The sequence below is a fragment of the Staurois parvus genome, unplaced genomic scaffold, assembly GCF_062004578.1.
Source record: "Staurois parvus isolate SC_StPar_1 unplaced genomic scaffold, SC_StPar_1.0 ptg003456l, whole genome shotgun sequence".
In the NCBI taxonomy this organism is placed as follows: Eukaryota; Metazoa; Chordata; class Amphibia; order Anura; family Ranidae; genus Staurois; species Staurois parvus.
Genome location: NW_028321252.1, coordinates 51,926 through 66,706, shown reverse-complemented (window position 1 = coordinate 66,706; position 14,781 = coordinate 51,926). Strand labels below are relative to the sequence as shown.

The 14,781-nt window shown below is 44.3% G+C and overlaps 1 protein-coding gene and 1 long non-coding RNA gene across 3 annotated transcripts in view; both read right to left on the bottom strand.

Moving 5' to 3' along the window:
- Positions 1 to 3,442: 3,442 nt before the first annotated feature.
- LOC149428162 (uncharacterized) lies at positions 3,443 to 5,556 on the bottom strand. Its single transcript, XR_016310853.1, has 2 exons — positions 3,861 to 5,556; positions 3,443 to 3,581 (listed from the first exon to the last, which is right to left on the bottom strand). It is a non-coding gene; the product is annotated as an uncharacterized LOC149428162 (long non-coding RNA).
- A 2,493-nt stretch (positions 5,557 to 8,049) lies between these two features.
- LOC149428161 (voltage-gated potassium channel subunit beta-2) overlaps positions 8,050 to 14,781 on the bottom strand; it is a 57,087-nt gene continuing 50,355 nt past the window's right edge. For both annotated transcript variants that reach the window (XM_089667646.1, XM_089667647.1), the window contains 5 exons: positions 13,551 to 13,671; positions 11,540 to 11,634; positions 11,192 to 11,312; positions 10,154 to 10,242; positions 8,050 to 8,353 (listed from right to left, as the gene is read on the bottom strand). In XM_089667646.1, coding sequence (XP_089523772.1) covers positions 8,264 to 8,353; positions 10,154 to 10,242; positions 11,192 to 11,312; positions 11,540 to 11,634; positions 13,551 to 13,671 — 516 coding nt within the window. In that variant the 3' untranslated portion in view covers positions 8,050 to 8,263. The remainder of the gene's footprint in view (positions 8,354 to 10,153; positions 10,243 to 11,191; positions 11,313 to 11,539; positions 11,635 to 13,550; positions 13,672 to 14,781) is intronic.

The following is a 14,781-nucleotide window of genomic DNA, read 5'->3' as shown; positions in this document are numbered from 1 at the left end:
TTGGTCGCCTTTACTTTAAGAATGAGCATGCCTTCCACAACAAGCCTGTGCAAACTTGCAGCCCTTTGTTCCCCACCCTTAAAAAAACACATCTCCAGTTACAACTTCCTATAGACTTTAGTGGGAATACATGAGTCTGTTTGTGAATGATCATGGGTGTATCTAACAAATCTTTAGAGCAGCCATTCTCAGCCAGGGTTCTGTGGTACTCCAGAGTTCCTCAAGCTGTGGTTAACTGATCTCCCATCCATAACATGCCTGCGTTGTTCCAGGTCCAATGGCTTAGCAAAGCCAGCAGTTTGACTGCCAGGATGACATTCTAGCCACCGCTGTAAGGAGGGCATTCCTCCCACTTCCAACCTAAGGAGTATTTTCCAAATGACCCCCAATTGACTAATTTTACCAGGGGTTCCTTGAGATCTAGAAATTTCAAGGTGTCCTCCTGGAGTAAAATTGTTGAGAAAGGCCGCTTTAAAGAATCATTGGATGAGCAGAATTGGGAACACCTGATCTTTACAGTAGGCTCAGAGTTTCGATGTTCCCATGTTAATGGCGACCAAAGAAAAAATTCGGTTTTCAAGCAATGCCAGGATACAAAATGTGGGCTGGGTCCCGTACTTATTTTTCCAGATTTGATTTTCCAGCTCAAACGTGTAAAATAACAGTGGTTGAATGTTAAGCATCGATCAATGAAGAACATTTGGATTTTAGCGAGGGCAATTTGACTTACAGCATTGACTTAGATGTCACCGGAACTGAAAGTGAGGACAAATCTCCCCAACAGGGACACAAAAATAAAACGCTTTGGGGTAAAGTCAGATTTTACAGACAGTGGATTATCCACCATCTCAAATATTACTCTGAGCACCTGCTTCATGGATCTTCAGACTTTTCTAGTTCCTCCATGATAGCCACACCGAGAAGCATTGTCTTGCACAATTATAACCATACAACAGATGAAGGAGAATAAACAGTGACCATAGAGACTGTGCAGCCTCAGAAGAGGCTTTTCCTTAAGTCCTAATCTACCACCCCTCCCCCCTACAAATTTTTGAGATGTGAAACAGAAAAAATCAATGTGTTTTTTTTAGTGCTTTACATCACAATTGTGCGTTTTGGATCTTTTCCCAGAAAAGATGATTAGAAATAAAGATACTGCTAGGAAAAATCAGACTCCCCCCTACTCTGTATGGGTCGGTGCTACAAACAATACAAGGCTAAAGAGGTCTTCTACTATCGTATTAATCAATGAGTACACCAATCTGTGACACCAAAACAGAGTTTTCTGTTACAAATGGACCACGTGGTGTGTAAAGCTTGATCCAACTTAAAAAAAAAAAGTGAGAGCTTTGTACAAAACACACAGCTGGGTGTACAAGTCCCTTTCCGGGGCCTGTATGTGCATTCAGTCCTTGGGCTACCAAACCAAAACCTGCGGTTCACACAAACACGAGTGTGGCGGCCATTTTGTCCGCTGAGCCAACAGCCGTGTCCGATGCTCCCTAGCAATCAGTGTCACAACTAAGGCACACTGGTCTAACCAATGTCAACCGATGCCAAGAGATTCAAAATGGCTGCCTTTGTTGTGCATGAGAGGTTATTACTTGAAATGCTTCGACTCCCCCTAGTGCTTATTAAATAAGGCCGTGCATAGAGCAACGATGACATGCATACAAGCAGTAACCCATAGCAAGGACTCCAATATCCGTAGTGTCGGTCACACGGGCTTAACGAACTGCCAGGGTCTACCGTTCTGTGCTTTTTTGCCTCATTAAATTCGCCTGGACGAAGCTGATCATCAGTCTAGTGCAAGCGTAGGCCAAAAAAAAAACTTCAAACTTCAAGTTTGTGACAAAGAGATGACTAAAAAGAAATGCAAAATTTTACTCGGTTTCCACAAATGGAAATAAAGAAGATCCCAAAATAAATGCCCCCCCCCCCCAAAAAAAAATGGTTTGTTCCAAAACGCAAAATACTGACTGGCTCTGCTGAAAGGATTCAAACCGCCAAATAGGCCGCAACAGCAGAAAATCACAACAAATCGCTCATCCCTGATTGAGACACAATAAACAATTAAAAAAAAAAAATAAAAACATAGCAACCCAGAATTATAATGTACATATTTCTAAGACTTATCGAAGACACTTGCAAAAAAAAAAAAAAAATTAAAATTGAGGAAAAATTAAAATCAAGCTGTTAAACAAGACTTCTTTCCCTCAATGAGGTATAAGATTTAAAGCAGAGATTAAAGACTTCTCAATATGTAAAATTCCAGTTCTTCCTCTACGAGATGAAGAGAGCGAGTAAGGGCTACGTCAGTAATACGCAACGCGGAAAACCAGAGCGTTTCGCTAAAAGCAACAGCCCCGATTTTTATCATAAACAGTCAATGCAATTAAATACTCAAATTAAGCTCGAGTTCACAAAGATGAACAAATCGAAGTGCGTCGGTCACTTGCATAGCGTAGCGGCCACCCCCTTTTTTGTGCATTCAATTTATATCCCATCCAGTAACAAGATGGAGGCATGAAACAGAAAAAAGTAAACAAAGTTTCAACCTGTAAAGCTTGTTGGTCTGCTTATTATATCCGGGGCACCCAACCTTTGTAACAAATGCTGCCATATAGTACACGAGATTATATACTGACCCTTCCCCTGTCATCCACCAGTGACACCTAGGCGAGGGTGACCATACTAAAGAAGATACAGTGCACCCCAAACAGGCTTGTTCTTGCAAAGACGAGTGCTATGATTTGTAACTTTTGCCGCGGTCAGTATATTGTAGCTTTCACCAACACATTGTATACCCAATACGTATACGAGGGCTGTACCGACAGTGAAAAGTGCCCATAACTTTTAAACATTAACTTACATAGGTTGTCAAAATGGCCACTGCTTGTAAAAACTTTATTGTTCCAGCATCTGCCTAGACCTCATCGACGCATTTCACTCAAATGAAATGCGTCGAAGGAAGGAACCTTGAGCACATTAGTGGGTAATACACACCAAAGAATACCTAAGCAGACAATGTGGACACTGAAAAAATATTAACTGGTGTGGGGCCTCAATTTTGATTTTTTTTTTGTGTGAGGGCTGTACCAAAACAAAAGCAAAAGTGGCCATAACTTTTAAACATTAACTTACATAGGTTGCTAAAATGGCCACTGCTTGTAAAAACTTTATTGTTCCAGTGTCCTTAGCATCTGCCTAGGCCTTACAGACGCGTTTCACTCACAAATGAAATGCGTCGAAGGAAGGAACCTTGAGCTCATTCGTAGGTAATACACACCAAAGAATACCTAAGCAGACAATGTGGACACTGAAAAAATATTAACTGGTGTGGGGCCTCAATTTTGTTTTGTTTTTTGGTGTGAGGGCTGTACCGAAACAAAAGCAAAAGTGGCCATAACTTTTAAACATTAACTTACATAGGTTGCTACAATAACCACTGCTTGTAAAAACTTTATTGCTCCAGTGTCCTTGGCATCTGCCTAGGCCTCACCGACGCATTTCACTCAAATGAAAAGCGTTGAAGGAAGGAACCTTGAGCTCATTCGTGGGTAATACACACCAAAGAATACCTAAGCAGAAAATGTGGACACTGAAAAAATATTAACTGGTATGGGGCCTCAATTTTTGTTTTTTTTATGTGTGAGGGCTGTACCGAAACAAAAGCAAAAGCGGCCATAACTTTTAAACATTAACTTACATAGGTTGCTACAATTATCACTGCTTGTAAAAACTTTATTGTTCCAGTGTCCTTGGCATCTGCCTAGGCCTCACCGACGCGTTTCACTCACAAATGAAATGCGTCGAAGGAACCTTGAGCTCATTCGTGGGTAATACACACCAAAGAATACCTAGGCAGAGTGTGGACACGGAAAAAATATTAACTGGTGTGGGGCCTCAATTTTGTTTTTTGTTTTGTGTGAGGGCTGTATCGAAACAAAAGCAAAAGTGGGCATAACTTTTTTTTTATTAACTCACGTAGGCTGTTCTAATTTCACATGTTGGTAGAGTAACTTCTTCCACTATAGTGACTCTTCTTTTTCATGACTGGAAAATAATGGATTCCAAATAGAAGCAATGTGCCATCATTGAGTTCTACATGAAGAAGGCTGTCCAACATGATGGACTCCCACTGTGATGTTTGTCTTCAGTGTTAATTTCCTCTTCTTTAAACTCCTTCATCCATCTGAGGACATTGCTCTTGTCAATGGTGTTATCTCTGTAAACATTCTGTAGCCATCTGTGGATGTCAGACATCCTGCACCCCTCCTTCATCAAGAACTCAAGGACAGCACATTGCTTCTGCTTGGAATCCATCATTTACCTGCAATGAAGAGTTAGGCCTAGTACATACGATCAGAAAATTGGGAGGAAAATACCGCTTTTGAAGCCATCATACAATAATCTTAGCACACAGCTTTTGTCCAAAATTATTTGAAGAAACAAACGTGAAAATGTTTTTCATACGATACCGGATCGTACAATTTTCTTCCGAAAAAAATCAGAAGAGCAAGACCATGCCTGCTCAGAAACGAAAGATTACCATACAATACAACACTTCACTTCCGAAGTGATATTCTGTCGTACGAAAATTTTCAGAACTTTAGTAACCTCTTCATTTTCGATATGAAACTAGCATGCAAAAAGAAAAAAAGGAAGATAATTCATTTGATATTCTCATCTTGTGTACCAAGCTTTACTCTAGCAACATGTGAAATTCGAACCACCTATGTAAGTTAATAAAAAACCTATGGCGCTTTTGCATTACGTTCGGTACAGCCCTCGTATAAGCAACATTTGGGAGCCCAAACATTAGATCCTTTACCAGTCCAGGATGGACGTTTCACTGTTGTCTGAGGAACAAGGTAATGTTTAGGCTCCAAAACATTGCTTATATACATCAATTAAAAGGCTCTGACTGAACATACCATGTGCTGGTGATACCAATAGAGTGACGGTGACCTCACATTCCTGGGAACGAGAAGATCCAAAATCTTGTAAGAAGAAACTCCTACAGTGAACAGGAGTGTCTTCTCGGAGATCTTGGGTACTCATCATTTCCCAGAAAGCTCACTGGTAGGATACCAATATCACTTGCACAATGCAGAAAACCAGAATTACATAAGTATATAGTCCAACCTTTCTCAACCTTTTCAACATGGAGGAACCCTTGATATAATTCCAGTCCAAGGGAACCCCTGTTAATAATTGCTATATCTACAACGCATGATACATTAGTGCAATGATCAGTGGGAAGAATGCTCCTCTCACTTATGGCCATTGGAAAGAATTACCCGCTTTTAAAAAGCTAAAAAATATTAATGGTGTCAGTGGGAACTTATCTGAGAGGCAAAGATTGCTCATGGAACCCCTAGCAACCTCTGGAGGAACTCTAGCCTGCCATGGAAATCTGTTTGACAAACCCTGATATAGCATGTTTATAGCACAAGGGTGCCATCTCACCCTGACTTATATTAACATCTAGGCAGTGCATTCCACGGACAGGGATGCTGACGGTGCAGAAAGATGACTTTGGCTCATGGAACCTCTGGAGGAACACTAGGCTTCCATGGAACTCTGTTTGAGAAGCCATGATATAGCAAGGGTGCCATCTCACCCTGACTTCTGTTAATATCTAGGCAGCACGTTCCACGGGCAGCAATGCCGGCGGTGCAGAAAGAGGACTTTGGCTCAAGGAACCCCTAGCAACCTCTGAAGGAACCCTAGGCTTCCATGGAACTCTGTTTGAGAAACCCTAATATAGCATGTCTATAGGACAAGGGTGCTATCTCACCCTGACTTCTGTTAACATATAGGTAGCGCGTTCCATGGAAGGGGACGTCGAAGGTGCAGAAAGAGAACTTTGGCTCATGGAACCCCTAGCAACCTCTGGAGGAACCCTAGGCTTCCATGGCCTAGGGCTTCTATGTTTGAGAAAACCAGATGTAGTCTAACTTTTTCCTTTACCAGTACATCCCACAAGTACTATCATCATGCTTCAAAGGGAAGGTGCCTGGATCGAATAAGCAGACTTTACTTTGCATTTTACTGTGCTCAGACTTCGGAGGTACCACTTACCACAAAAAGTACATACAATTCAAGGTTTTATTTATACAAAAATTGAGAGAGAGCATTGTATGCCTTCAAACTTGAATGCATATTTTATCAACAGACATATTTGTATCTCTGGAAATTCTTTCTCTATTCTTTTACATGTACGTGGCATCTTATTCTCTGTTTTTTGAGTCATCATAGATCCATCTTCAACATATTCCTTAAGAAGTGGCAATTATAGCTCCAAAATGTATCGGTTGGCCCCATTCCACTGAAGACCAGGTATTATGATGCAAAAACATATCTGTATTATTACATTTATGTAAAATGAATGGTTTCATATACAGAGTGTTAGCTGGTCAGTGGTATTTGGGATATTAAACTAGGATGGTTTATCCACACTGTTGTAAACACTATTTTTTTTTTTTTCATGTGGAATTTGATGTGATCTTAAAGCTGAACTCCAGGAATTCAGCCACTTTAAACAATGTTAATTCCAGTGAGGTGCATGCTACCTCATGGACTTTAATTACAATTTATTTCTTTTTACTGAGCGCCAGCAACACATTGATCGCTAGGCTTCTGGACCTTCTAGGCTCAGATACTGGCGAATGCATGAACTGTTCCTGCACCTCCGCTCCTCCTGCCCTATTACAGAGCACTTTGTATTATGTGAACTTATTAACAAAATACAAAGGCTTCTACGAATGGACAGCAGAGAGGAGGGGTGGGCACAGCAGCTGCTGTATGAGAGAGCAGCGTCTTTCCTATTAGAGCTCTGGGAGTGTAGTGATTGCTGTGCTCCAGGAGCTCCGCAAAACTGTCAAATGCAGATTAAAGAGAGGAGTCAATGAGGTGGCATGCACCTCATTGAACTTACCTCCTAGCATGCCAGAAGAGAGGAGGGGCGGGCACAGTGGCTACTGTGTGAAAGACCAGTGTCTCTCCCATCAGAGCTCTGGGAGTGTAATGATTGCTGTGCTCCAGGAGCTCCGCAAAACTGTCAAATGCAGATTAAAGAGAGGAGTCAATGAGGTGGCATGCACCTCATTGAACTTACCTCCTAGCATGCCAGAAGAGAGGAGGGGCGGGCACAGTGGCTACTGTGTGAAAGACCAGTGTCTCTCCCATCAGAGCTCTGGGAGTGTAATGATTGCTGTGCTCCAAGAGCTCCGTAAAACTGTCAAATGCAGATTAAAGAGATGAGTCCATGAGGTTTAATGCACCTTGTTGTACTTAACTCATAGCATGCCAGAAGAGAGGAGGGGCGGACACAGCGGCTGCTGTATGCGAGACCAGCGTCTTTCCCATCAGAGCTCTGGGAGTGTAAGGATTGCTGTGCTCCAGGAGCTCCATAAAACTGTCAAATGCAGATTAAAGAGATGAGTCCATGAGGTGGCATGCACCTCACTGAACTTAATTCATAGAATGCCAGAAGAGAGGATGGGCAGGCACAGCAGCTGCTGTATGAAAGAGCAGTGTCTCTCCCATCAGAGCTCTGGGAGTGTAATGATTGCTGTGCTCCAGGAGCTCCGTAAAACTGTCAAATGCAGATTAAAGAGATGAGTCCATGAGGTGGGATGCACCTCGTTGAACTTAACTCATAGCATGCCAGCACATTGGACAAATTGTCTGAATTCCTAGAGTTCAGCCCCAATTTCTGTAAGAATTAAAACGTGAATTTTATATACAATTTGCCAGCGACACCTCAGAAGTCAGAGCTCTACCTGAAAAGGTTTCCGCACCTTTGCAGATGCGGTACCACCACCCCATGTATTACAGAGTAATAATTCAGGGTATGTGTGATGTCACTCCTTCCCTTATTTGATTGGTTACTTTATCATGCATCATAAGACATCTGCCGCCATGGTATGGAGTGCCCGTACTCTTAAAGTGACGTTAAAAAGCGGTATCCCGCTTCCACAGACAGCGCCCGCCCTACACGACTACTTGCTGTGCAGCTAAACAAATTAGCAGAGATTTGGATACATTAAGCGCATGGTATTTTCACATTAATAATACTTTTTTGAACAGTTTTCTGGTGTTATCTGGAAATGTGTTTTGGGTTTTTTTTTGTTTTTTTTGTTTTTTTTTTTGTTTTTGATACGACCACACTCCACTTGGATTGAGTAAAGCTTAAAGCAGGCAAGTAGAAGAACCGGAGCAGAACTAGGACAGTCCAGAAATGCGGCTTCCTGCATTAGGATCGGTAGTCCTTTTTGCTGTATGGCTTGTTGCCCAAAATACTATCAATCTCGTGTATAATAGAAGACGATAGTTTTGGAAGGACCTGTGGTATCAAAAGAAAAGCCAAGTCAGAACAATATGATTTGTATGCAATCTGGAACAAAATCTATGGAAACCTAATCCATAAAATGTATCTTCGCCCTCAAGTACATTATTCCTCCTCCGGTCCTCTGCACAAATAGTGCTCTTTTTTTTCTTTTCTTTTTTTCTTTAATTGTTCTGCCCCAACCCACCCCCCATACCCCCACACACATCATTTGCCTAGGCAAATGACATGCACTGTCCTCCCTTTGCCTCCTGGGATATGTGATTTTGCTAAATTACATATCCCAGGAGGCACAGCCGTTCATTCAGTAAAGGAGCAGTTGGGCCTATCGGCTCGTCATTGGGAGGCACTCCGGCTGAACCTCAAAATGATGGCCCTTCCCACTACTTTACTCCATTTTGTGCGCCTCTAACCTCAACTGCCTGTTATCAGTGACATGAAACCTCAAAGTGAAATGGTGAGATATCTACCTGGAGACAAATGTCAAAGCCCAGTTGTCGTACACTGGAAGTAAAAGAAGATTAAATTGGGTGATGACCCTTTCAAATGAGATATGGCTTCACAGATCTCTTCGCTAAGCCTCGGATCCTTCAGGAAAGATATTTCATGTACAAAGCTAAAGCTGACCATAGGCTAGAAGAATTGTAGTTGAAAACTTTAGTTGGAGGACCATTCATTTGGATACTAATTCATTTTTAACTGTAGTGTCCAGTTGTCGTAAACTGGAAGTAAAAGAAAATTAAATGGGGTGATGAACCCTCTCAAATGCTAACAGATCGCTTTGTTGACTATTGGCTAATCCTCAGAATTTCCCACTGCCTCTAGGGCCTTCCTCTACAGCTGGGGAAATTCTAGAGGGGCCAGTCTGAAGAGCCTCTCAGCTTCTGACCACAATTTGGCCTTCTGGCTATTGCACCCAGGCTGCTACTCAGCTTTCCTCACTAACAATCAGAACTCCAGCTCCCCCTATCTAAACTAGGAGTGGATGGCTTGCACTCTTGAGGGATCCTGGCCAATCTCTAACAGGAGGTTGGAAAGGGCCCAGGACACCCTTAAAAGTGTTGGCACCTGCTCAGTTGCAGGAGAGTTCAGGTGAAAGACACTGAGGAAGATGTGAGGCAGGAGGCTGCGAGGAGGCCCAATGGGATGGGGCCTACCTGCAGGCCTGGAACTGGAAAGGGAGAAGCTCAGACTTTCACTTGCCCCCTGAGAGAGGACCACCTGTATTGCAAGGAAAAAGCGGCCCAACTGGAAAGGCCTGGTAGCAGCAGCCAATGGTACAGGAGAGAATCTGAGTAAGTACCCCTCCACCCGCTGGGCAGATAGAGGAAGGAGCACTCTGGTGGGAAACTAGATTTGCTGCCTATTTGGGACTGTCCACTTTGAAACTAACAAGCACCAGATCTCCTGTTCAGGGATACCTCCAGATTGCTGAGAGAAGAAGAGGAGTTCATCTAGGGTTTGGGTTGGTACATTAAGGAGACGCTGGCTAGCTCTCCAACAAAGACTGTGCTGCAGAGAAGGCTTGTAAATTGCTCCAGGCAGCTGTTCTGATCAGTTTCCTTGGGCATCCTGTACACCCCTAACCCAATCCCAGTTCAAATCCCCTCAATAAAACAACAAAACTAAAGCTGAAAGACTATGACTATGGTTGCAAGCCTGTGTGAAGATGTGTGATTATGGGGGGACCCAAATCTTTTAGTGACTCCTAAGGGGGTAGTGCTACACCAGTATCATGCAAAGAGTGCAGATTCACTAGAAGAATCGTCCACCGTGGTTTGGTAGTACATGACTAACCTGTATTGCTCCAATATTCTCCAGGAGTTGGTCAGCATTAGAAGCTCCTAACAGCACCGAACTGACACCCTCATTTCTCAGACACCAGGCTGCAAACAGAACAAACGTCTTTAGTAATGGGCTGACCACAACTCAAAGCCAACGTGATGCAGAATCTATCCGGGATACAAAAGAGCCCAACATGGATGAAGATTTAATGGAATAGACCAGGACTGAGCCTAGGAATGATACAGCCAGATTTATCTAGCAAAAAATATTCTTTAAAACCTTTATCTTCTGAAATTCAAATGTTTCCACAAATTATTTAACTATAATTTATAAGTGCCTTTGCCTAATATGAGGCGAACAGCCAGATGCGTAGCTTAATTCTTGTGGGCCCCAATGCAAACGTTGACCTGTGGCCCTCCATTAAAACCTGCTGGTCCCACTGCGCACCAACATAATGAAAGCTGTGGGCTTGTATGTAAAAGAGGAAGCTCAGAAGGTCCTGCAAGGGGTGAGTGAGCAGGCCCCCTGATCTCCAGGTTCACATACAAGCTCACCACTTACACCTGACAGCTCAGAGTGTGGCCTGCCCGCCTCCACCTTGGGTGCTTTTGCACAGTTGAGCAGGGTGGGGGGCTGTACTGGGCTGGGGGCGGAGCATTGTGCGGAAGGGCTTGCCCATCACCTTGGGTAGGTGAAACCAGAAACTCAAAAGGCCCGCAATGGGCATAGGTTGGCCTTCCAAGTTTGCTGAATTACCTGTACAGGGTGGCATAGCAAGCGCTTTTTTTTTAAATCCCAATGTGAAAGGGAGGCCATACTGACCCCCTGGAGCACGAGTGGGGTCGCCATTGCGACCCTTCATGTCCACCCATGCACACAGCATATATTTTAACCTGTCCCTGGCGTTAAAGATCTGCATGGTCCATGTCAGTCCAAGCAATCCCAGGAGTGCAGCTTGCCTACCAAGAGTCTGATCTGCTCCATCCACAGGAAACCACATACAGGAACGCTCCATGCTCATCAAGGACGTATTAGTACAACTAGACTCACCAATGGCCAACTGAGGAAGCGTGCAGCCCAAACGTTCTGCGATGGCCTGAAGCTCTTTCAGCTTAGCTTGTTGCCGTCGTCCTTCTTCACTCAATATCTTGTCCTTTAACCACTGATAACCCTGAAAAATCACGCACAGCTAGGAATTAGACGACATTTACAAGAAATAGAGAAAATAAGCTATTTATATTTGGACAAATGTCTTCTGGGAAACGTCAATGGTCCATCAGACTTATGAATCGATGCTTTTACCGTGGGCTTTGTAGAGCAGTGTCTTCTCCGCTGTCATAATAACCTTCAGCCTTGCCTATGTACTCAAGGATGTAATCATTACAAAGTATTACGAACCTTGAGTGACGCCCTAGAATATGGGGGAATTCCACCATCGTATTTCCCAGAAACTATCCCACAAGCAAGCGGTGACCACGTCATAGCGCCCACACCTGGAGGAGAAGACCAAAACATACGCGGTCATGTATGGAGCAAAACCACCCCAACAGTAAACCCAATGATTGTAAAATGGTGGAAATGTTGATTGGTGAAATGGGAGCAATATATTTTAATTTGCTTACATAATGAATTCAAAGCTATACATAGAACCGCCCCCAGACAGACTTTTATATGTTATACTCACTTATTTCAATAGTGCCACTGAGGGAATGTATCATTTTTTATTTTACAGAAACAAAGATGGCATCTACACTTTAGACGATCCATGGAAAGATTTTCTTGGGGGAACTTCCCCACCAGTTTCTAAGGACAACTTAGCTGGAAAAAGTAACAGGAGAAGGAACAGGTACAAGCATGTGATAAGTTGTACCCTAAGTTCCCATGCACACAGGCATTTGGGTTTTTTTTTCCTCCCCTGAATGCCTTTTCTCCAGGGGAGGAAAACAAAAACAGAGTTAAAAAGCACCTAAAGCTGCCTTTTATAAAATAATTGAAAGAGCCGGCAACTTCAAAATCCATGTGAAGACTTTGGTAGCTACCTTAATGCACCAACTCGCAGGGGTACCTGCAGGGTATTAGGGGCATACTATTTGTGCACTCTGAAGCTGCTCTAGGGGCCCCTGGGAGTTAGGAGCCAATTTTTACCTGACGGGGTTCAGGCAAGTGTTAGGATTCTCTCCTGCAGTTATGTTGCCCTGGGCACTGCACAATTCTAGGGCAGAAAATTCTAGAAGCAGGAAACGTTCTTCACAACCATGCCACTGGCTTGTAATGTCCAAGTGGTAAAAGCAGGGTGGGGGTGGGGTGAGCAGGAACCTGCCCTGGGTGCTGTATTGACTGCTGAGTTGGCTGCTCGACCCAATCCTTACTGACAAAAGTGACTGCAGTGTCACTCTTGTCAGAAGGAGCAGCAGCCGATAACAGCTTCCTCCTCCCTCTAGCCTGCATGCAGCAGAAAAGAGTCAGGGCTGGGACAGAAAACTGTCCTCAATCTCAGCATTGCCGCTAAGGAAGGAGGGTAGATGGTATCCTCCTTCCTCTCTCTCCCCCTTTCATTTGACATGTAACATGAGTACAAGTGGGAAAGGGTGGGGGCATGTGATATAAAGAGGGAATCTGCTGGGGGCACCCGATGTAGAGGGGGACTCTGCTGGGGGCACCCGATGTAGAGGGGGACTCTGCTGGGGGCACCCGATGTAGAGGGGGACTCTGCTGGGGGCACCCGATGTAGAGGGGGACTCTGTCGAGGGCATCTGATGTAGAGGGGACTCTGCTGGGGGTACCCGATGTCAAGGGGGACTCTCTTGGGGGCACCCGATGTAAAGGTGGACTCTCTTGGGGGCACCCGATGTAAAGGGGGACTCTCTTGGGGGCACCTGATGTAAAGGGGGACTCTCTTGGGGGCACCTGATGTAAAGGGGGACTCTCTTGGGGGCACCTGATGTAAAGGGGGACTCTCTTGGGGGCACCTGATACATAGACTAACTCTACTGGGGACTCTACCTGGTAGGGGGGAACAAATCACCATCTTCACTCTTGGCACTGGATAACCTTGTCCCGGTACTGGGTACAAGGCACCAAGAACCCGCCATGAAGAAAGCTTCCACCATTTCTTCTTCCACAGCAGTTGAATATTCTGGACCGTGAGAGTCCCAGGCATTGTAAAGACTACTCCTCGTCTGCACAGAACGAAGAGGTGTTTGTTCTTGGACAGTAACATGCCGAGTCCAAGAATTCGACTTGCACATGGGACATTCAGTGACAATGAGTGCCCCTGAGCAGAGCACTGGTTCGCGTGACAGCCAGGAAACTAGCATTTTCCAAAGCAGAAATCAGCAATGGTAGCCTGCTTGCTTCCATGACAATCAGGTAACCCCATTAATCCACACATAAGGGGGCAGCACCTTACCAATCTTATGGAAGAGCTCCGGAAGTTGGACTTCTACCTTCTCCCTTTGAAACATGTGATATTCGGCTTGTTCACAGATGGGAGGAATCAGATTAAACTGCCGCGCTACTGAGTATGCTTCCTACAAGGGAAGAAAGAATACACCGGGAATGTCACGTCACATTGTTCTGGTTCTCTGCAATCTGCAAGTCAACCAGCAGAGGGCATTTTGGGGAAAACAGATTAGTACAGGGGTGGGCAACTGTGGCCCTCCAGCTGTTGGCGAACTACAATTCCATCATGCCTCTGCCTTTGGGAGTCATGCTTGTAACTGTCAGTTTTGCAATGACTCATGGGACTTGTAGTTCTACAACAGCTGGAGGGCCACAGTTGCCCGCCCCTGGATTAGTATATAAAATACGGACTTTTAAAGTAGATCTGAACCCAATAAAAAAACATCATCCAAGCTTTAACATGATGTCAATGACATTTCAAAACGTAATTTCAATTTTTTTTTTTAATCTGAAGCGTTTATTAAAATAATCCCAGGCGATCCTTACATGAAGATACTCCTTATGGGGTGACAACGGTCTTCCAGCTATGCCCCTGTTGTCACCCTGTCACACATGCTGCTGATGTAGTCTACACATGGTGGAGGTATAGTCTATCATTGTCACCATCAGGAAGCTGGTCCAGAGTAATGATGTGCAGTTGGAGTGAGTTCATTCTAACAGCCCTGAAGAAGGGGGAGGCAATTCCCCCAAAATGCATTGGCTCCATGTTTACACTTTTCAATTTTTGGAATTGTACAAAAGTTTAATTATTCTGGACACAGGTGTCTACCACCCCCCACCCACCCCTCCACCTCACCCAGGCTCGTAGGCACCCAGCCACAAAGTAGTATCAGAAAGGTATCAGCCTGAGCCCCCAAGGGGTCCATCACCAACACCCACCGTTGGGCTTTACCCAATGGAGGTGATACCTTCCTCATTCCCCATGGAGCTACCTACCAACTACTAGGGACAGAGAAAATCAGTCCAGCACGGTTTCCAGTCCGAATCAAACGTTCTCATTGATTAAGGAACACAGGAATTTGGATACTCTTGGGCTATACTGTCGCCACAGAAAGACGCTGGCAAACAAAAAAATGGCAGGTAAGGCAAGATAGCTCCTCATCTCCCCATCATGCCTGGTTTTTTTGCTAGTGTCCTAGGATGATGGACATCTTTCCTTCAGGCTCTGCTGAGAAGAG